General features: G+C 39.2%; 1 protein-coding gene across 1 annotated transcript in view; it reads right to left on the bottom strand.

The window, feature by feature from the left end:
- fam222ba (family with sequence similarity 222 member Ba) overlaps positions 1–18,378 on the bottom strand; it is a 56,550-nt gene that overhangs the window by 11,935 nt on the left and 26,237 nt on the right. The window contains exon 2 of the mRNA XM_028467073.1: positions 2,788–2,915. Coding sequence (XP_028322874.1) covers positions 2,788–2,869 — 82 coding nt within the window. The 5' untranslated portion in view covers positions 2,870–2,915. The remainder of the gene's footprint in view (positions 1–2,787; positions 2,916–18,378) is intronic.

Raw genomic sequence — 18,378 nt, forward strand, 5'->3', positions numbered from 1 at the left:
GGTTACCCCCTCTCCGCAGATCAGAAACCTTGGAGTCATATTCAATCCTACACTCTACCAGCCTTCTTTCATTTTTGAAACATTGCCCGCCTGCGTCCTACCCTCTCCAAACCTGCCACAGAAACCCTAATCCATGCCTTAATTTCCTCCAGCCTCTATTACTGCAATAGCCCCCTCTATGGTCTTCCTTCCACCCACCTACAAAAACTCCAACATGTTCAAAACTCAGCTGCCAGACTACTTACCCAAACCTCCTCCAGAGAACACATCACCCCTGTGCTTCAACAACTACACTGGCTCCCCATAAAACAGCATATCCACTTCAAGATCCTGCTCATCACATACAAATCCCTTAATAACCTGAGCCCTCCATACCTCTCTGACTTCCTACAGCACAACCAGCCCTCATGCCGCCTCCGATCCTCTGACTCCCACCTCCTCACTCCCATTGTCAAATCCATGCACTGTACCTTGGGGGATAGAACCTTTGCCACAGCCGCCATCACCCTCTGGAACTCTCTCCCCCCACAGATCTGTGCCTCAGACTCACTACAATTTTCAAAAACACGGTTGAATGTTTGTGTAAACAGGTGGGTTGTTAACTAACTCATCTCCTTCACTCCTTCTGTTTCCTGTAAAGCGTCTAAGTTTTCTTTAAAAGTGCTATATAAAACTGATTCATTAATATTATTTGTTTGTGTGAGTGAATGAATGAATATTGTTGTGGTATGAATGATTGCTTTGGCTCCAGCTCTTCCAGCTCTGGCAGAGCATCCTATCATGTTAGTTTCCTGGCAGTGCATCTCCTAACAAGCTTAGCTGACATGCTTCAGGAAAGAAGAGCACCGTGTACATACTTGTCAGGTGAGGGTAGAAAAACCAGGCAAGGAGAAGCCTAGATACAATATACTAACCTATGCTGGGGTTACAGAGGACCCCGACACATTACGAATGTCAAACATGATGGAGGAATATGAAGCACTGTGAAGTGATGTGATGATGCGATGGATTGGATTGGGGTGTGTGTGGAGCCAAATATATACTCATTTGGCAAAATTTTCCACAATCGTGGTGCCGCTCACTGTATTGTGACGATCCACACTGGCATGCAGCAGCGCACACCCACAGGCGTCACAGAGTCTGACAACTTGCCACTGACCCGTGCAATTTCTCGTTTTTCAACTCAAAATGTGAGGCACTATGTCACAAATATAAATTCCAGGCATTCGTAGCATGTTGGGGCATTGCGTAACCCCAACAAGAGAGAGTGGAAGCCTAGTTCAGGTACTGCCCATCTTCGCTTAGGGTAATATTCAGTAGTTCACGCTACAATAGACAAGAATTGGCTCATTATGACGATATAATATTTTTCGAAAGGGGAAAAAAGACAAACAAAAAATTGCATTTGGAAACAAAAGCCATGCTTTTATTCTGGATATACTTACATACTTAAGACTCAAACATACTCTGACGGACATCCGCGAAGCCAATTAAGTGCGAAGATTTTATGTGTCACACAAAACACAGCTCTCCATGTATCGACCCGCATAAGATGTAACACCGACCTGCATTTCACCCGCCTGGTGAAACAGAGCAGGAGAGATAAACACAAGCTAAGTGGAGAGACTGGCAGACGAGTTACGAAAGTACCGACACCTTTAAAAGATGTGAGGAGTGTGGACAGTCCGCCAGGAGTCTGCTTTGCGGATGTCTGCCTGAGTATGTTTCAGCCTTTACTCTGGGTATGACCTTTTCAACAATATAGGAATATAAAAAAATCAAACAAAACCATAACAATCTGGTGTGTAGTAGATCATGTAGATTTTTAATAAAACTATAACTCAGCTAATGAATTTTGGCTTATGTGTAAACACTAGGAGTTTCTCGGTAGAACTTTTTCGCTTTCAATATGACACGATATTGCAATCTTGAGTACTGGCCGATACTACTTATCAGTGCGAGTCATACATACTTTCATTACCTTTTTTGTCGAGTGGATTATAAGATAAGGCTTGACCAAGTGATATTACTCAAACACAAAACAATAGTCAGTACGAGTAGGCACTTGAAAAACGGACCCATTTATTAGAAGTGTTAGAGCAGAGTCTGGAATGTACTGCTTCAACCAGAGTGCTTGTATCAGAGATTTTAAATACAGGCTGATGTAACCAGATAATTCTATTTCTGCCACATGTACTAATGATGGAGTGGGGAAGCAACAGCTGGAATATGACAAGTGGACAGAACTTTATTTGTGGCAACCACACTTTCATTCACGAGTGACCATCTCAGCTCTCAATTTCAAGTGCTAACTCTAACTCATGTGAACGACAGCCCTTCTCAACCTTAAAGCCTTAAAGTTTGTCACCAATGACATTGAAAAAGTTACAAAAGGTTCAAAACCATGAATTTAGAGAAGCAACTGTGACCATACTGTTGATTAACTGGGCAGCAGATTGCGTTTTGCTTTCTCTCACATAAGATCATCAGGGCAAAGATATTTGGCCTGTCTGCAAGCCTTAATTTAACAGAGTTTTCTTGATGGTACACTTCCAAAAATATAATATTAATCACGTGAAAAAAGATTGCAATACTGTTGGAGGCAATGAGAGAAAAAAAGTTATTAATGGTGTAGTTTATCCTAATTTCCTAAGAAAATGCTATAATTTGGACACAGTAAAACATGTCTAGTTTTAACACAGTGCTGCAGAGAAGAATCATTCCACGAGTCTCTAGATTGTCATCAGGTTGGAAAATCTCTCCGTGGATGTTTGAGATCACACTTACATTTCTGAAGTCCAGTGTTCATCTGCGTGTGGGGGAGAAGCTGGAGGGGGAGGTCACCTGGCCCTGGCAGACAGGCCAGCATTTCACACGGACACTAATGCAGCATGGGACATGCACTTCTCCTCACACTGTGGAGAGAGACAGGAAAAAAAGACAGAGGTCAGACATAGCTGCGAGGTAGCACATGGTGTGTGGCAATACAAACACTTAGTGTGGGCTAATGGAAGTCCCTTGTGCCACAGGGCAGTGGAAGACATAGTTACCTTTCAATTAGAAACTGATTCACACCTGCAGCATCAGGTGAGGTGACATTTGATGCCAACAACAACTTCAATTAAACATCAAACAGCTGAAGTAAAGCAGCCAGACTGAGCCTGAGGGACTGTCAGCTTTTAATCACCCTCCCCCTCTCCTCTTCACCTTATTCACCTAGTGCCTTACCTCTCCGACTCCATTGGGCCATGACAGGGAAAATTAATGACTTCTGTATACCCAAATGGAACAGTATCCAGAGGCCCTGCTGCTGGCAAGTCTCAGATCAATACTGCGGCCCTCCAGGCCTCAAAGACGGTTTTTGGAGACATTTAAGAATAGGGTCGTTTAAAAAAAATTGATGAAAAGGAAATTAATAAACAGTGCAGCACCAATAAATGCATGCCTCTTTTTGTGGTAACGTGATGTAAGGGAAAACAAAAAAACCCCTCCTTTATCCACTTGGTTTACTGCTGTATTGAAAAACAACACAGACACTTGCCTAATCAGCACTGAAAAACAGTCAGGGAGCAAATTAATTCTATAGAGTCCATGCCCTTCCCATATTGCTGTGTGGAATCAGAGGAGAGCAGCAAGTGTGTGCAGACAAACAACGTCTATGAGAGGCAATTACCAACAAAACAACCTTGGCATTCCTGTCTGCTGCAGGCTGATGGCTTAAAAGTGTCTTCCCCCCCCTGCAGTGAGAAAAAAAAGTGAAAGGAGGAGTGAAAAAGTGAGAGAAAAGGTAACAGAAATGATTGGTAGGATTTGGGGTGGTGGTGATGCATGTGGAACGGGGGGGTTTAACAACTTGCTTTAAAAAGAGGCAGATCAAAAAAGTCAGGATGACAGCTTATTTAAATTCTTAGACAAACTTAATGAAGCTGCCAGTTCTACAAAGATACTGGATGGTGTTGCACCTTAGGGTGCTGCAAGGGCAAGGTGGTAGGAAGGGACGAAGGTGATGGTGGATGGTGCAGCAGCAGCTCTTGGATTGCTTTGTACTGCTCATGCTACATCACCTTCTCTCACCCTCCCCTTCGTACCCCATGCTTTCTGATTTACAGCCTGAACAGCCATATGGCAGCAATCCCTGCCCTCAATTCACTATGTCACTATGGATTAACTTTAATTGGCCTGATATGTTATTCTTTTCCCTCTGGCTTTGGAAGAATTTTAGGTACACAGTGCCTTGATGTCAGCAGGCAAGATTTCCTGAGCTATCTCGTTTATCAGGGTGCCAAGATTTCACAAAAAGATAACCGCAACCTCTTTGACAACAGACGAGGTTCGAGGTGGAGGAAAAATAAATATCAAATACATCACCGTCTTTGTTTGGGGTTTTAGACAAGAGATGGTGGCAGGATAGCAAAAAGCTATGTTTGTGTGTGCATAAACTGTCAGTGCGTTTGTTATGAGAGGGCATACATTCACACTTGAGAGGCAAAAACAGCCAAGAGCCAGCCCCCCACTGACTACCCCACAGCGCTGCTGAATGTCAGAAAACTGTGCAGCAGGGAGTGCAGCGGCAAAGGTCAGCCTATGGTAATGCCCAAGCTGACAGTCTACTTTACAGAGCGGAGTGGGAAGGAGATAACTGACAGACAGACGCCTGATGTCTCCTGACTTGCCCAACAGCTCCACTGCCACAGCAACTTCAAATATACAACACAGGCTGAACAGTGGCATATTCTACTATTCTCTGTATTATTGTAATCGGTATTTTTTCTTTGTATGAAATATTACCAAAATAATTTTTTTTAAAATTTTGAATACCATCAAATAGGTAATTCCGACATACTGTAGCTCCTGGCTTCAAACCTACACCTTTAGCTGGGCTGCGTCTTTTACATATCAATTTATCAACTTTGATACAAACATGTATATATGGACTATGATGTTTGCAGATGACAGTGCGATCTGTAGTGAGAGCAGGAGCAAGTGGAGGAACATCTAGAAAGGTGGAGGTCTTCCCTGGAAACTAGAGGAATGAAGGTTAGTCGCAGCAAGACAGAACACGTGTTTAAATGAGAGGAACCCAAGTGGAGCGGTGAGGTTACAGGGAATATAGATCAAGAAGGTGGAGGATATAAGTACTTGGGGTCAACAGTCCAAATCAATGGAGAGTGTGGAAAAAGAGGTGAAGAACTGTGTGCAAGCAGGTTAGAATGGGTGAAGAAAAGTGTCAGTGTGATGTGTGATAAAAGAGTATTAGCTAGAATTAAAGAAAAGGTGTGCAAGACTGTAGTGAGGGCAGCCACGTTGTATGGTTTAGAAACTGTGGCACTGAGGAAAAGACACGAGGCAGAGATGAAGATATTGGGAATGAGTACATCAGAATGATGCCACATATTAGATGTTTTGGAGATTGGTTTGGACATGTTCAGAGAAAAACAGATGCCGAGGTTGGAAAGAGGAAGAACAAAGCAGAGATGTATAGATGTAGTGACAAAGGACATGATGTCAGTTGGTAGAGGAGTTGGTAGAGGATGTAGTGGATAGGGTTAGATGGAGACAGATGATTCGCTGCGGTGACCCCTGAAAGGAACAGCCAAAAGGAAAATAATAAGATATAGAATGAAAAAATAAGCTTTTATATAACACTCCTTAGAAGAGACAATTTTATCTCAATCTGACTCAGGCATATCAAAAAATATTTATTGAATATTAAATAAAAAAAATATTGTGAATAAAGCAGTTTGTAAATTGAAATTTGCCAAAGTGAAACGTTTGCCTACATCTGACAGGGGTACATTACATTTCTCCAACAGGCATTTATCATATGTATACAAGTGTGCAGCCATTATCATTCAATTCTTGGGGGTTCAAAATTTGCTCCCTGTAAAAAAAAAAAAATACTACCTAAGGATTTTTCTCCAGTCACTTTAACTTTGTGGACCACAGGCTGTCCTTTGAATAGCTTGATATTACAATTACAAATATATTTAGCTTTTATCCAAAGTGACGAACAACACTCAGGGTTAAAGAACTTGCTCAACATCCCACAGTGGTGACCTCAATTGGATTTGATCCATTGACCTTCTGATTACGAACCTGCTTTCTTAACCATCAAGCCACTACTGCCTATATGGACTATGACGTGTGGAAGAGTTGCATTTGTGGAGAACCCGCAAGAAAAACTGGGCAGGTCAGCAAAGCAGGGCTGGGTGGAATGTAGCCTGGCGTCTCACACCATGAGCTTTGTGCCGACAGATACTGCTGGGTTCTCAGAGAGTTAGGGTGAGCTGGCAACTGACCCTGCATTCGCCACATATAGACCCCTGATTAAAGTGTGTGAAAAACTGTGGCTTTCAATATATGCAGAGTACACAAAGCAAGACTTGAGCAAATGATTTGCAAATCTTGTGTTATGTGTCACACTGATTGTATAAAAGCTGACCTACATATATTTAAGCTTGTCTAAAGAGGAAAAGTAAAAAGTCTACATAGGATAGGGAGCTATTTTAATTGATGTGCCATGGTGCTATGATCAAGTTGTTCTATATCAACAAGATTCTGATTTTCAATAAATCTGGCAGTGGCATCAGGTTATTTTTCTTTTTAAATACCCATCAGCTGTAATGCCAGAGGGAAAACTAAAGCTGGTGCACTAAAAAAAAAAAAAAAAAAAAAAAGATAAAGAAAAATGTATTTTAGGGGCTAGAAAAATAGTGGTGAAAAATCATAATTAAGAAAAACATAAAGATGAGGGATTGTTTTGTTTGGGGTTGTTACTGGCCTCTCTATATGCTAATTATGAGCTACAGCAGAGGTGTCTAAACTAGCGCTGATCATATGAGATTAAAGCAAAATTACTCTCAAAACAGAAGCTCTTTGAGCCTAATATTTGATTAAGTGTATTATTGCTAGGTTGATAGCAACTTAAGAAAACTATTACTACCTACATACTATCAGAGCTGCAGAGGCCTCACCCTTTGGGTGTGACCGTTATGCAATTTGACGCATTCTCACACCGCACTTGACATTTCTCACGCTGATATTGCCCCATTCAATACTCTATTTATTTTTTTTCGTGATACTGAACTTTGGCCTTCACGGCTTGCCGTAGCTCGAGTAACTCTGATTGACTGACTCTGATTTTATTAATACGAGTGTGTTACCTCAATAACAAATAGAAATCACTAGACTGATATGCTGTCTTGTTATATAGCAAGTGTTGCTCATGCTAATGCTACACCACTTTAGTAAAACAAAGTAAAAAGACTGTGACCATAAGAACATGTCAACCCATTTGTTTGATGTCAATTGTACTTGGAACCAGTTTGATAATTTGCTTACATACAATTTAAAAAATTATTGGAAAAATACCTTGTCTTAAATGATTTTTTTATACCTTTTTTCCATTTAGGGCAATGATTTTAAGTAGGTGAATTGGTTTGTTTTATTGATAAATAACTTTAAAATAGTCTAAATAATTGGAATGAAACAAAATTGTGATGTGATGGGGATTTTACAAATAATAAATCGTGATAATTTTTTCTCCATATCGCCCACCCCTACGTGTTTGTGCTAGACATTAATTTTAATTACTACTACTACAGCTACTATCAGTGTTCATAACACTGGTAGTAGCTGAATTGCATTTGTAGGTTATATCTGCAAGACATTCACTCAATCAAAAATCACTTGATGTTTTAATGTTTTTTTACATGATTAGCTTTTTAATGACCTTTCTGTTGCAGACAAGGAGAGCTGAGGTAAAGGTAGCACTGCCTTGGGCCACAGTGTTTTAAGTGGGAGCCCCTGCCTCTGTCATCAATAGATCAAAATCTGAGACAAACACCTACAACATGAGACATGTCCCCAGCTAAATGATGGAGAGTTGGTTGAAATGAAATATTGACAAATAAATGTATTTTGTCAAAATTGTTAAAAAAGGCCAGAACGCCGGAACGCATCAAGTCACTAAAGTCTGACTCTTGTCATTTTCTGAAACTTGGCAGCCCTGATAATATATATCACACATTTTATAGATATTTGGACACCCGAGCTAGAGCAATTAGAAGAACCAAGTAGTCACAATGTTGTGTATGAAAGAAGAAGAGTGAGACAAAAATGGCTGTTATTTTAATTGCATGTTTACCCTCAGGTTATGGGTCTGAAATAGAGCCATGGAAAATGTTGAAATAGAAATTCAATGCAACTTTACTGTGTAAATTCTCTTAGGATTTAGGGCAGTGGAAATGCTTTTCTTTGCAACTAAAGTCTGTGAATAGGAAGAAAAGAAAGAAGTACAAAGATGAGAGAAGCTTTTTACCCCTGAATCTTAAGCCAAAGCATTCTGTCAGAAGAAAAGAGAAAAAGGTCGCTTCTTGAAGACGTAGGGGAGAGCATTCACATGGTACGGCCTTCATTAGCTTATCAGGCTACACAAAGACAAAAAAGTATTCCCATTTCTAGCAGAGGACCATGGGTATATTTGTCTACGACAAGCTGGATGACAGGTTCTCACAATGTATCCTAAAGACTTCAGCACATCCCAAGGCGTTTAGGACTATTCGGATTTACAAGGGCCTCTTCTGAATGAACAGAAGTGTGTGATAAATAACCCCCAAAAATAAGAGGGTAAAATTAACTTGATACTAAACAGAGTATCAAAGCCTATGCAGTCTGAAAAACGGCTATTTTCAGGTTGCAAGACTCCCTAAGTGAGGAATAATACTGTCAAGCAAAAACTGCTCAAGTATTATGAGAGAAAAGGAGACGGCTACTCTTCTTCACATTGAGGGAGGTGTCTGTGAAACAACTGGAAGGCTGTGTGAACGCTCAGTAACTAAGTGATGAAAAAGTGACAGTTCCCTGAGGTGAGACGGTGGGTACGCAGCAGAGATAGTCAGCATGCCCCTGGAATACTGCAGAATCCACAAATGGATCAGCTACATCTTTGCATAGTTGTCAGAAGAGAAAAGTTGGTTTCCCTATGAGAACACTGACTCTCAGTGCAGTCGTCTACCCTGAGACTTCAAAAAAACAAGGAAACTCTTTTAAAGTCTGACCTCTCGAGCTTATGTACATTGTAGTTTGGAGCTTTTTTGGATGATAGCCACAGCTCCCACGCAGAGAATGAGATGAAAGCAATGGTGGAGAGACGAGCGTTCGGGCGAATCCTCAAGCAGTGAGGCTATCTCAGCCACAGTTATGTCACGGTCATTACTCATCGACCACGTCAACACTGTGAGGACAGTACAGCCAGTCACATTACATACTTCAACTTAGGGGACAGTTTTGCCAACAGTCACTTATGCCCACTTGGCTTCCTAAAGAGCCCTACAAATGTGGAAGGTAAAACGAAGTTTGCTCAGTCATGTCAATGCTGACCAAGGTCATACAGAAAGTTCTGGCAGCACCTCACACATGACGTCATGAGCCCCCGACTGTTCTGCCCGACAGACATGTTTACACCTGATAGAAAATGCAGTGTAGATGGCCTGCCAAAACAGAGGGGATCCAAAGTGAGCAGTGCCAACCTAGTTATTTATTTATCTGCTGCAAATCCACCGAGAGTGCAGCCAAAAGCTGGGCATGCCTCAGTGAGGAAAAAGCCAGCCGACTCTCAGGCATGACAGTCTTGAAACCCCTTAAGGGAAAGGGAAAGAAGATCTGACATGTAGTGAGAAAAAAACAAAGATCTTATGAAGCAGCTCGAGAAGTTGGACTAGACCGAGTCTCATTTCCAATACAGCATGCACAAGCTTATATTATCGCAGGCAGGGCATGATATCAACACCCGCCACCACACCAATGATGGGTGGATTTGGGCAGTGGCCAGTAACACAGTCATTCCCACTAGCCACATCGGTGTGATGATAATATATTCTTGCCAAATAGTAAATAAATTGCAATGGAAGACTACAGCACTACTTCACCACAAAATCTAACTCTACACAGACTTGGCCTTTGGTTCTATTGCTAAAGTTTGCTCCACTGCGTTTTATCAACATACTGTGCCGTCATCATGCAGTTTGTATTACTAACAACTTAACTTATAAAGGCTCTTGATCGAGATAGGCACTGAACAAGGGAGAAGAGACTTTACAGACTTGAAAGGTAGAAATATGAGGGGCAAAACACAGCATGAGAGACACAGATAGTGAAGCAAAAACACTACTAATGACTTGCCCTATTGTGCCTTCCTTGTATCTTTTATTTTGATGTGTATTGTGGTTTTTAATTTTAAATCCAATACAAAAACATTTCTATAACCTAGTAGTCCAACTTTATAATAAAATAAAATAATATTTTTGGAGTGTGGATATGGTGGTCAGATAACAGTAATAATAAAATAAATAAAAATAAACATGGCAAGAGTGGATCATGAAAGAAAAGGTAATACGTCTAATCTGAGATTTATTAAAAAAAAACTTTTTAATATCTGATATTTATATACTTTGCCAGCTCTTTTTATGTGCCAGTAAAAGCATGATTGAATGGTTGCACTTTGACAACAATGTTAGAAGAGATTCAGAGTTACCGATACAAGTGATAGTGTAATTGAAATACCATTAGATTCTGGGCAGTTCATTATATTTAGCTGCTTGTTTCAACTTATACAGTTTTTGCAAAAAGTGTAACATCCTCGTAATGAACTAATCTCAATTTAGCTACAATAAGCAAATGTATATTATCCAATGAATCAACAAAATTATCGATAAAATACTTGATTACTACTACTTTCAGTAATAACTCCACACTCACCTGATAAGTTATGATGAGACTATGAGCTTCATAAGTGTTCGTTTAGAACAAAAGTGTTTTAGGAGGTGGCAAATATCATCATATTCCTGCTTTACTTGAATTATTCCACAGACTTAGCCAATGTTTGCACAGACGCATTACCTTTCATCTCCTTGGTGGTGCCACCACGTGTTATCTGCACATATCATCACATTTCACAAGACAAACAATGTGCTTACCCGCTGCTTTGTCAGGTGCCAACATACTCTTGGTTGATAACAGTAGAAACTGTAGATTTAACACATAACCAGTTTTGGATTTTTCTTAAAAAAACTAAAAATAAAACTAACCTCTAAAACACCAAGGTGTTTTAGAGGTTCTCCATTGGTAACACACAGAACAATGATTACTTAAATTTACTAAATTAAAAAATCCAGCAAAACTTCAAAACTTTTCACAGTCCCATAGCCCCTTAGACATTTAACCTGAAGTAGGGATGGGCAATAATGACAAAAAAAAAAAAAAAATGATCCCGATAAATTCTGGTATTTATCACGATAACAATAAAAATCACGATAAATAAAAACTATAAATAAAAAAATCCCAACTTAGTGTAAACCGGTTCCTTACAAACACAAATAAATCTTAATACATCAACACTTGACACATTTAAAGAGGCTACAATGGCTTCTGACTCACAGAGTATAAGGAATATATTTGTGCATGTGGATTACTATTAGTGTTATTGTATGTCATTCCACATGAAAAGCACAAATAACTCCATTAGTGTTTTTACTGCTGACAAATCTTGTTTCATTTATCTGATAATGAGATACATAAAGTTATGTGTAATAAATAACTCTCTGATTTCCTATAATTAAACCAGATCAAGCTTGATGATTTAATCATTCAGTATATTTAGGTGTAATCTCATTAGTTACATTAGTCTAATGGGACCAGTTTCGTCTGTGAACATGTGAAATATAATTAAAAAATATTGCATTTCACAAATTGTGATGAATGAATAGTGACATTAGTATTTATGTTTAGCTTTTATCCTTCCATACAAGTGTTAAATCTGACCATAAACAAATCGGTGGCTCTCTGTGGCTTTATGACAGTAAGATGTATTCTTTTTACTTAGTCTATTCCTTATATGGAGTGGTTAGCGTTAGCTCTTAGCCCAGTCTGTGTGTTAGCTTAGCATAGTTAGCTTTAGTTGAGTTTCCATTTCTGTCCCCGTGTTTGTGGAACTTTGGGTGGATCTGACGGAGGAACTTGGATTGGTTCCCTTTGTTGGATGGTTGTCTGGTTTGAACCAAGGAGCGGTCCATGATGTATCTCAGGTAGCTGAGACAAACACCTCACACACACACAGACAGCGGTGTGTGAGGGAGGCGGTGGCGGTGCACACCATGACAGAGCTTCCATAAACAGGTTCAGCTCCAGAGAATAAGTTGACAACAAACAGAGGCAGTTTTGGCCCGTGGAACACGGTTTTTTGGGCATCCTTGGCTAAATTGAGGGACAAATGGCCCGTGGCCCTCGCTAATTTCCGACATGGGAATTTATCGTTTATATCGTGGGATGACATTCTTACCGGTGAGAATGTTTTTGACGATAAATCAAAAACGATAAAATATCGCACATTCCTAACCTGAAGCATGTATCCCCTACTCCTGCACACTTGAAAAGCATAATAATGTAATATGTCATATAATGTCATATACTGTACAATGAAATTTGTCTCTGAATTTTACATATCCTGTTGAGGAATAATATATGATAAACATGATGATTATAATAATAATCTATAAGCACACTAAAACATCTTATTCAGAATTATCACTTGTTTTATTCAATTAATTAGTCAACTGGCATTTTCAGTGATCATATACCAGTAATACAACATATTCATCACCCTGAAACTGAAATATAGCTAGCTACAACTTTATTGAGAAAGGTGAGTTTGAGAGGATGCACAGAACTCTGCAATGTTTGGCTCAATTTCATTATTGTGTTTTTTTGATGAGATTGTTTCTCTGTCTGAGGCTGTATGACGGGGCTCTGCATCTGTCATTTGTGGTAATGCATGAAGGCTCCTGACTGCTGGTCGATTTATGTTCTAGTTTCCAATGTTGTCGCACAGTTTTTATTCATGCACCCCCATGACAATTTGCATACCCCACTTTGTGAACCTAGGCTCTAGACTTGACATAAAACACACTCATTAATTAGCAGTGAGGGGTGAAACCATCCTTAATGATAATGCAGATAAATTTACATATGAAAACAAAATGCTAATGTGCTAGTGCTACAGTTGGTATTGTACTAGTTGGTGAGCACACCGGTATAGTCCGAAACTCCATCACTTTGATTTTGCTTTGTTTGTGTTCACAGCATATGAGCAGTTTATAATGTTTAATGGTGTCTCCACTTGCGTAGCAGCTGTCCGTCAGCTCTGCAGTTGATTGGAAAAAACCCTCCAGAACACACTTGCCTGATTCTCTCAAGACTTTGTTTGCATGTTCACACTGGCCGAAACAAGGCAGACTTGCCAGGCAAATGAATTCTAGAGAGTGATTAAACCGCTCCAGGATTGGCCAGGACTGTTGCTGTTTTTGGTTAAATTTAAAATACACTAAAAGTCCAATAAAGAACAATTACCTAGCAAATAGCAGAGAGAGAGAGAAAATCGTCGTCAGTGGAAAAAATTCTGAAAGTAGAATGAAGAACCACATAGACATGATTTTGGCTTCCATGCTAAAGGATTTTTATTGGCTAATACACTTCAGAGCTTATTTCATTCATTTGACTGTGAGTCTCCTTGGTTAGTGGGAAATAACTCAATGTGCTGAAAGCTTAAAGCAAAGCCACATCATTCCAGCTGGCGGAAAAAGGGGAAATGAAGATGGAGTGGTTTGATTTTATTTGTTAGCAGATGCATCCATTTTGTGCCCCCACCCTCCCCAAACCCATCTTGTCTCTCTCATTCACAGCGCTTATCAGAAATTGGACACCCCAGTGAGAAATTCAGCCTGCGATTAACAGGAGAAAAGAGGAAAGCTTTGTTAAGTGCCACTGATTGAGATCCCAGGCTGTCCTCGCACATGTGAAGAGTGCGTTTGCGGGGTTGTTTGGTAGGAAGCCAGGAGCATAGCTGACAGCCGACATGCATTTTCCCCACCCTCCAGGTGTTCCCACGGCATGCATTTCTACTCCCAGTACTCCACAAACAATCTAAATCAATGCAGCTGTTCGTCCATCTATCCCACTCTCACCAACAGACACAAACACATGCAGTATGGGCATAAGAAACTAGATGGGCGGCACACTAATAATTTTCCCCTGCTGGAGTAATGACACATGTAGTGTTAAACACAGAAAAAAGTTAAATCTCTGTGTGCTTAAAGGTTGAATTCATGAAACACAAACAATATGTCCTATTCAGACCCATATTATTGACCCCGCATTAACTGTCTGTGAGCGCTGAGCTGATTTAGGACCAGAGGAGAGGAAGGGGGTCAGAGCAGCTCAGCTAGACAGAAGTGTGCAAACGCTGACTCTCAAAAATTATCCTAAAAGCTTCCAGTGTAACACAGGCCTACTGTGAGAGATCTATTCACTGTGCCATTATACTAACTAGCCTTTGTACATACACACATGTGCACACACACACCTCCACTGTTCTTACAAATGTGGCCCCAAATGTTGTAATTGTCTTATTAGGAGATCTGTACTGAAAATGTCCTAAACGGACCCATAATCCCTTTATTGCCTTAAAGATGAGCCTTATTTACAGTTCAAGAACTAGGGGGTCGGCATCTTGAATGGCGGCACCCCAAAGCATCATGGTTGATCTTCATCTGGGCCAACTGCCTCTACTTTCACGACTAAGCCTGTTGTGTGCTTTGTTGTTTACATATTCTCCTGTACTAGTTAGAACAGATTATTCCATGTGCTTGAACTGAACCAAAAGTGAAACAGAAGAGAAGGGAAATGATTCTATGCACGTTAATAAAGGCTGCAAAGATTTGTTGGCGTCGACAAAAATCAATGACAAAGATTCAAAGCAGGCTGAATGCTCCACTCCAACAGCAAACAAAATGCTTCATAGAGGCAGTTTGCCCAGATAACGTCATCCACCTATGATGCTTTGTAGGCCATTCAAGATGGTGACGCCCTGGCTCTATAACTGTAAATATTTTAAAAGGCAGTAACAGGATTAGATTTATTCAAGACATTTTGTCAGTACAGATCCTCAAATAAGAACATTTGGAACATTTTGACCATCTTCAAAACTGGTCAACATGTAAACTCTTCAAAGAACATAAATGTTTATAAAAAAAATTCACAATGTTTAATTGGCTTTAATTAGTTTTTTTTTTTTTTTTTTTTTTTTACTAAAACCAACTTGTTTTTATCTTTTATTAATAAAGTTAATTTCTGAAGGTCCTGTGACATTGTACATCTTAGGGATGCACCTTTTTTCACTGACCCATTTATTATTAACCTATTGGTTACATAAATGTTAACCTTCAACATAATATCTAGAGTATTCTACAACTGAATAAAAACTTTGTTGGAGTGTGAACCACAGTCATCTATGGATAGAAGTGCTGGAGCGGAAAATTTTATCGGAGCGCTTATATCGGTGATTTTAGATGCAGTCCGATAAAATCCAATATTCATTTTCTGGCTGATATCAGACCGATATCCGATATCAATATCGGATCGGGACACCCCTAGTTACTTGTTTATTTAAGAACTCCGCACCAGTACAACAATCTCTAACCAATAGCTTATCAACATGTAAAGCAAATTGAACTGGTTCAGCCAGGGCAATTAACAATGTAAAATAATATACAAATTTAATAATGAAGGCACTAAAATTGAGAGGAGGAAAAAAACAGCTTAAATAGCTTGGCTGGTAGACATGAAAAATAAACAGAAATCTCTTTAAAATGCTTTACTGCAATTTGCAAATATAGGAGTTCATCAAAAAAACAACAGCTTCTCTAGCGTGATAAATAAATAATACACAATCTGACACCCAACTACCACTGGTTCAGTCAGTGCAATTCAAAATGTAAAATTAAATAATAAAGGAGCTGAAATTGAGCTTGGTGGAAAGACATTAAAAATAAACAGAAATCAGCTCTTTAAAATGGTTTAGTGCAATTTAAAACATAAAATAAAAAAAAAAATAAAAAAAAGAGTCACTGGTGTATGAACCACGGAAGTTTGTAGCATTTAGCTTTAGCATCACACTGTGTGGCACCTAACTGTCATCCAGCCAGTTAAATTTAAGAGTGACACGGGGGAAACGCCAGTGCTCCAGATATCTGTTTTGAAACTCAGAGCTTTGACATCTTTTATCTTCTCTAATATGCGTTTGCGCACTTTACCATGCAACTCAGGTAGCGCTGTCTGACAAATATTTCGTAACGTGGCTAATGAGCATTCAGAATCCCTGGTCCCCAACAACAGACAGCTGTTGTCAATCCATAAAAATGAAGTTCAGTATCCTCTGTGATTTTTGTTGCCTGTGCACTATTAGGTGGAAATCTTTCACGTCTTCCCTTCGTCTCCTTCAAAGATTGCTGCTTCAAACCGCCTTCTTTTTGTTTATCCAGTTAAATAAACTCAGCATGCTCACTGACATGAAATCTTTTTAAGTGTTTGATTAAGTTGGTTGTGTTTTAACATGAAGTTTTTCCACCGCCCCTCAGAACTATACAGCGCATGTTTTGCAAGTAGCAAATGGGTTAGTGAGTCAAGGTAGTATAAAAAACACTTTTCCTTGCTCCATAGTGAAAATGTGGGCTCCGCTCAGTGTGAAACCTCCACATGACGTCACTGATGCTGAGCATTGGTTTTGACTGAATAGAATTTTCTTTAGATTGGTACCAATACCAATACCAAAAATCGGCTCGGTGCATCCTTGGTACATTCTTGGTAATTCTTGCTTGAAAGAAATTTCTCCAACACCAAATGATTTAGTAGAAATAAGGTAAGAACATGCAGGTTTGAAGGTGGTGATGCAAAGAAGAGACACACCTAATGTAAAATTAGGTGAGTTATGGTAACCAGGTAGGTTACCATTCTACTGCAATCTCTTCAAAGAAAAACAAACAATGTCTTTCTGTACTGAACTAGATTCAGAGTCAGTGTACACTTCTCCATTTGCATTATGTGACACCCAAGACATATGCAGTCTCCTTTGCTTCTGGTGTATTTTTAAGTGCCCACCAGACACTTTATCCCCAGTAGACAAAAACTCAGGGTACCAGGCAGCCAAGCGGAAACTCTGAGGAGAGCCAGGCAAACAACAGCTCTGCATGGCAAACATCTCACCTCAGCGTGTACATGGGAACATCTGTCCCTCCTAGGCTCAATAGGCCCTCCGTCTGTCTGCTTGTCTGACTTTGAGCATACACACACCGTGTGTATTGGTGTTGTCATGGCACCCAAATTCTGACTCTTACGGGTAATGTCCAAATATATAAAAAAGTACTTTATCCCCAAAGTAATCTTGAAATCCGCAGGACAACTACAGAACTGCTCTCTGATTTACCGGCTTTTTTTTATCTTTATTAAAAAAAAAAATTCATTTCAGAAATATTAAAATCTCACTTGCATTGATGTTAACTCAAAATAAACCAACAGTAAATTTTAGATTAATAAGAACATATTCTACCTCTGAAGTAAAGACCGTCTGGGTCACTTTACTCTTTCCTTGTTTGGATGACATTACTCGCAATTAAAGTTCCTGGAATTGTACCAAACTAAATAGAGTTGATTGAATCAACTTTTATTAATTTCAAAAGTTATATGCTTCCAATGATTTATAAAAGCAGGATAGTTAAAGATGCAGTATGTAAGTTTGTTTTTTTTTTTTGCATCATTTGGTCAAAAATCCATAATCATCTTTGAGCATATTTTAATCCTAAGTGTTTTGAGGAAACAGTGAATCTCTTCTTCTATTGGCTCTGTAAATGAGCTTTAGAAAATCCAGGAGCGTGACACTGGACTTCAACCAATCAGATATCTTTCTACAAACAGAGTCCTCCATGAGATGTTTTGGGCTGCACAATTTTGACAGAGGATATTTGACAGATATTGCAATTTTATTTACAATTTTTAAAAATATTTTATACATTTAAACGCATATGCATCTTATTTTTTCCAAATTCCGTGTTTTCCACGTACATTTTTTTAAAATTCTGTTTTTTAAAAAATATTAATAAATTTTTTCTAAAAATATTAGTTTTTAAATCCTGTGAGGAAACCCATTATTAAACAAAAATGTATGTCAAAAATAAAAATATATTTAAAAGGTAGATACATATAAGCTGTACTGTGAAGAAACAAAATACATACTAATCAAAAGAAAGGTTGCATCAGTTATTTCACCACTCGGGGCCAGAATATTTTAAAGTATTAGAAGTTATCAATAACCTTCAATGTTTAAGACTCTACAATCACCTGGCATCAATGGTATCGTCCACAACAGCAGAACAACTTTTACCACAGACCTTCTGTAGCTCTGATGAGATGATGATCAAACAATCTGAGTAGGTAAAACTGATTAAAGCTGCTGCTGTTTTCATGGAGCGTCGCTGCGCTTTATGAGAAACG

This window comes from Gouania willdenowi, chromosome 14, assembly GCF_900634775.1.
Source record: "Gouania willdenowi chromosome 14, fGouWil2.1, whole genome shotgun sequence".
Taxonomy (NCBI): Eukaryota; Metazoa; Chordata; class Actinopteri; order Blenniiformes; family Gobiesocidae; genus Gouania; species Gouania willdenowi.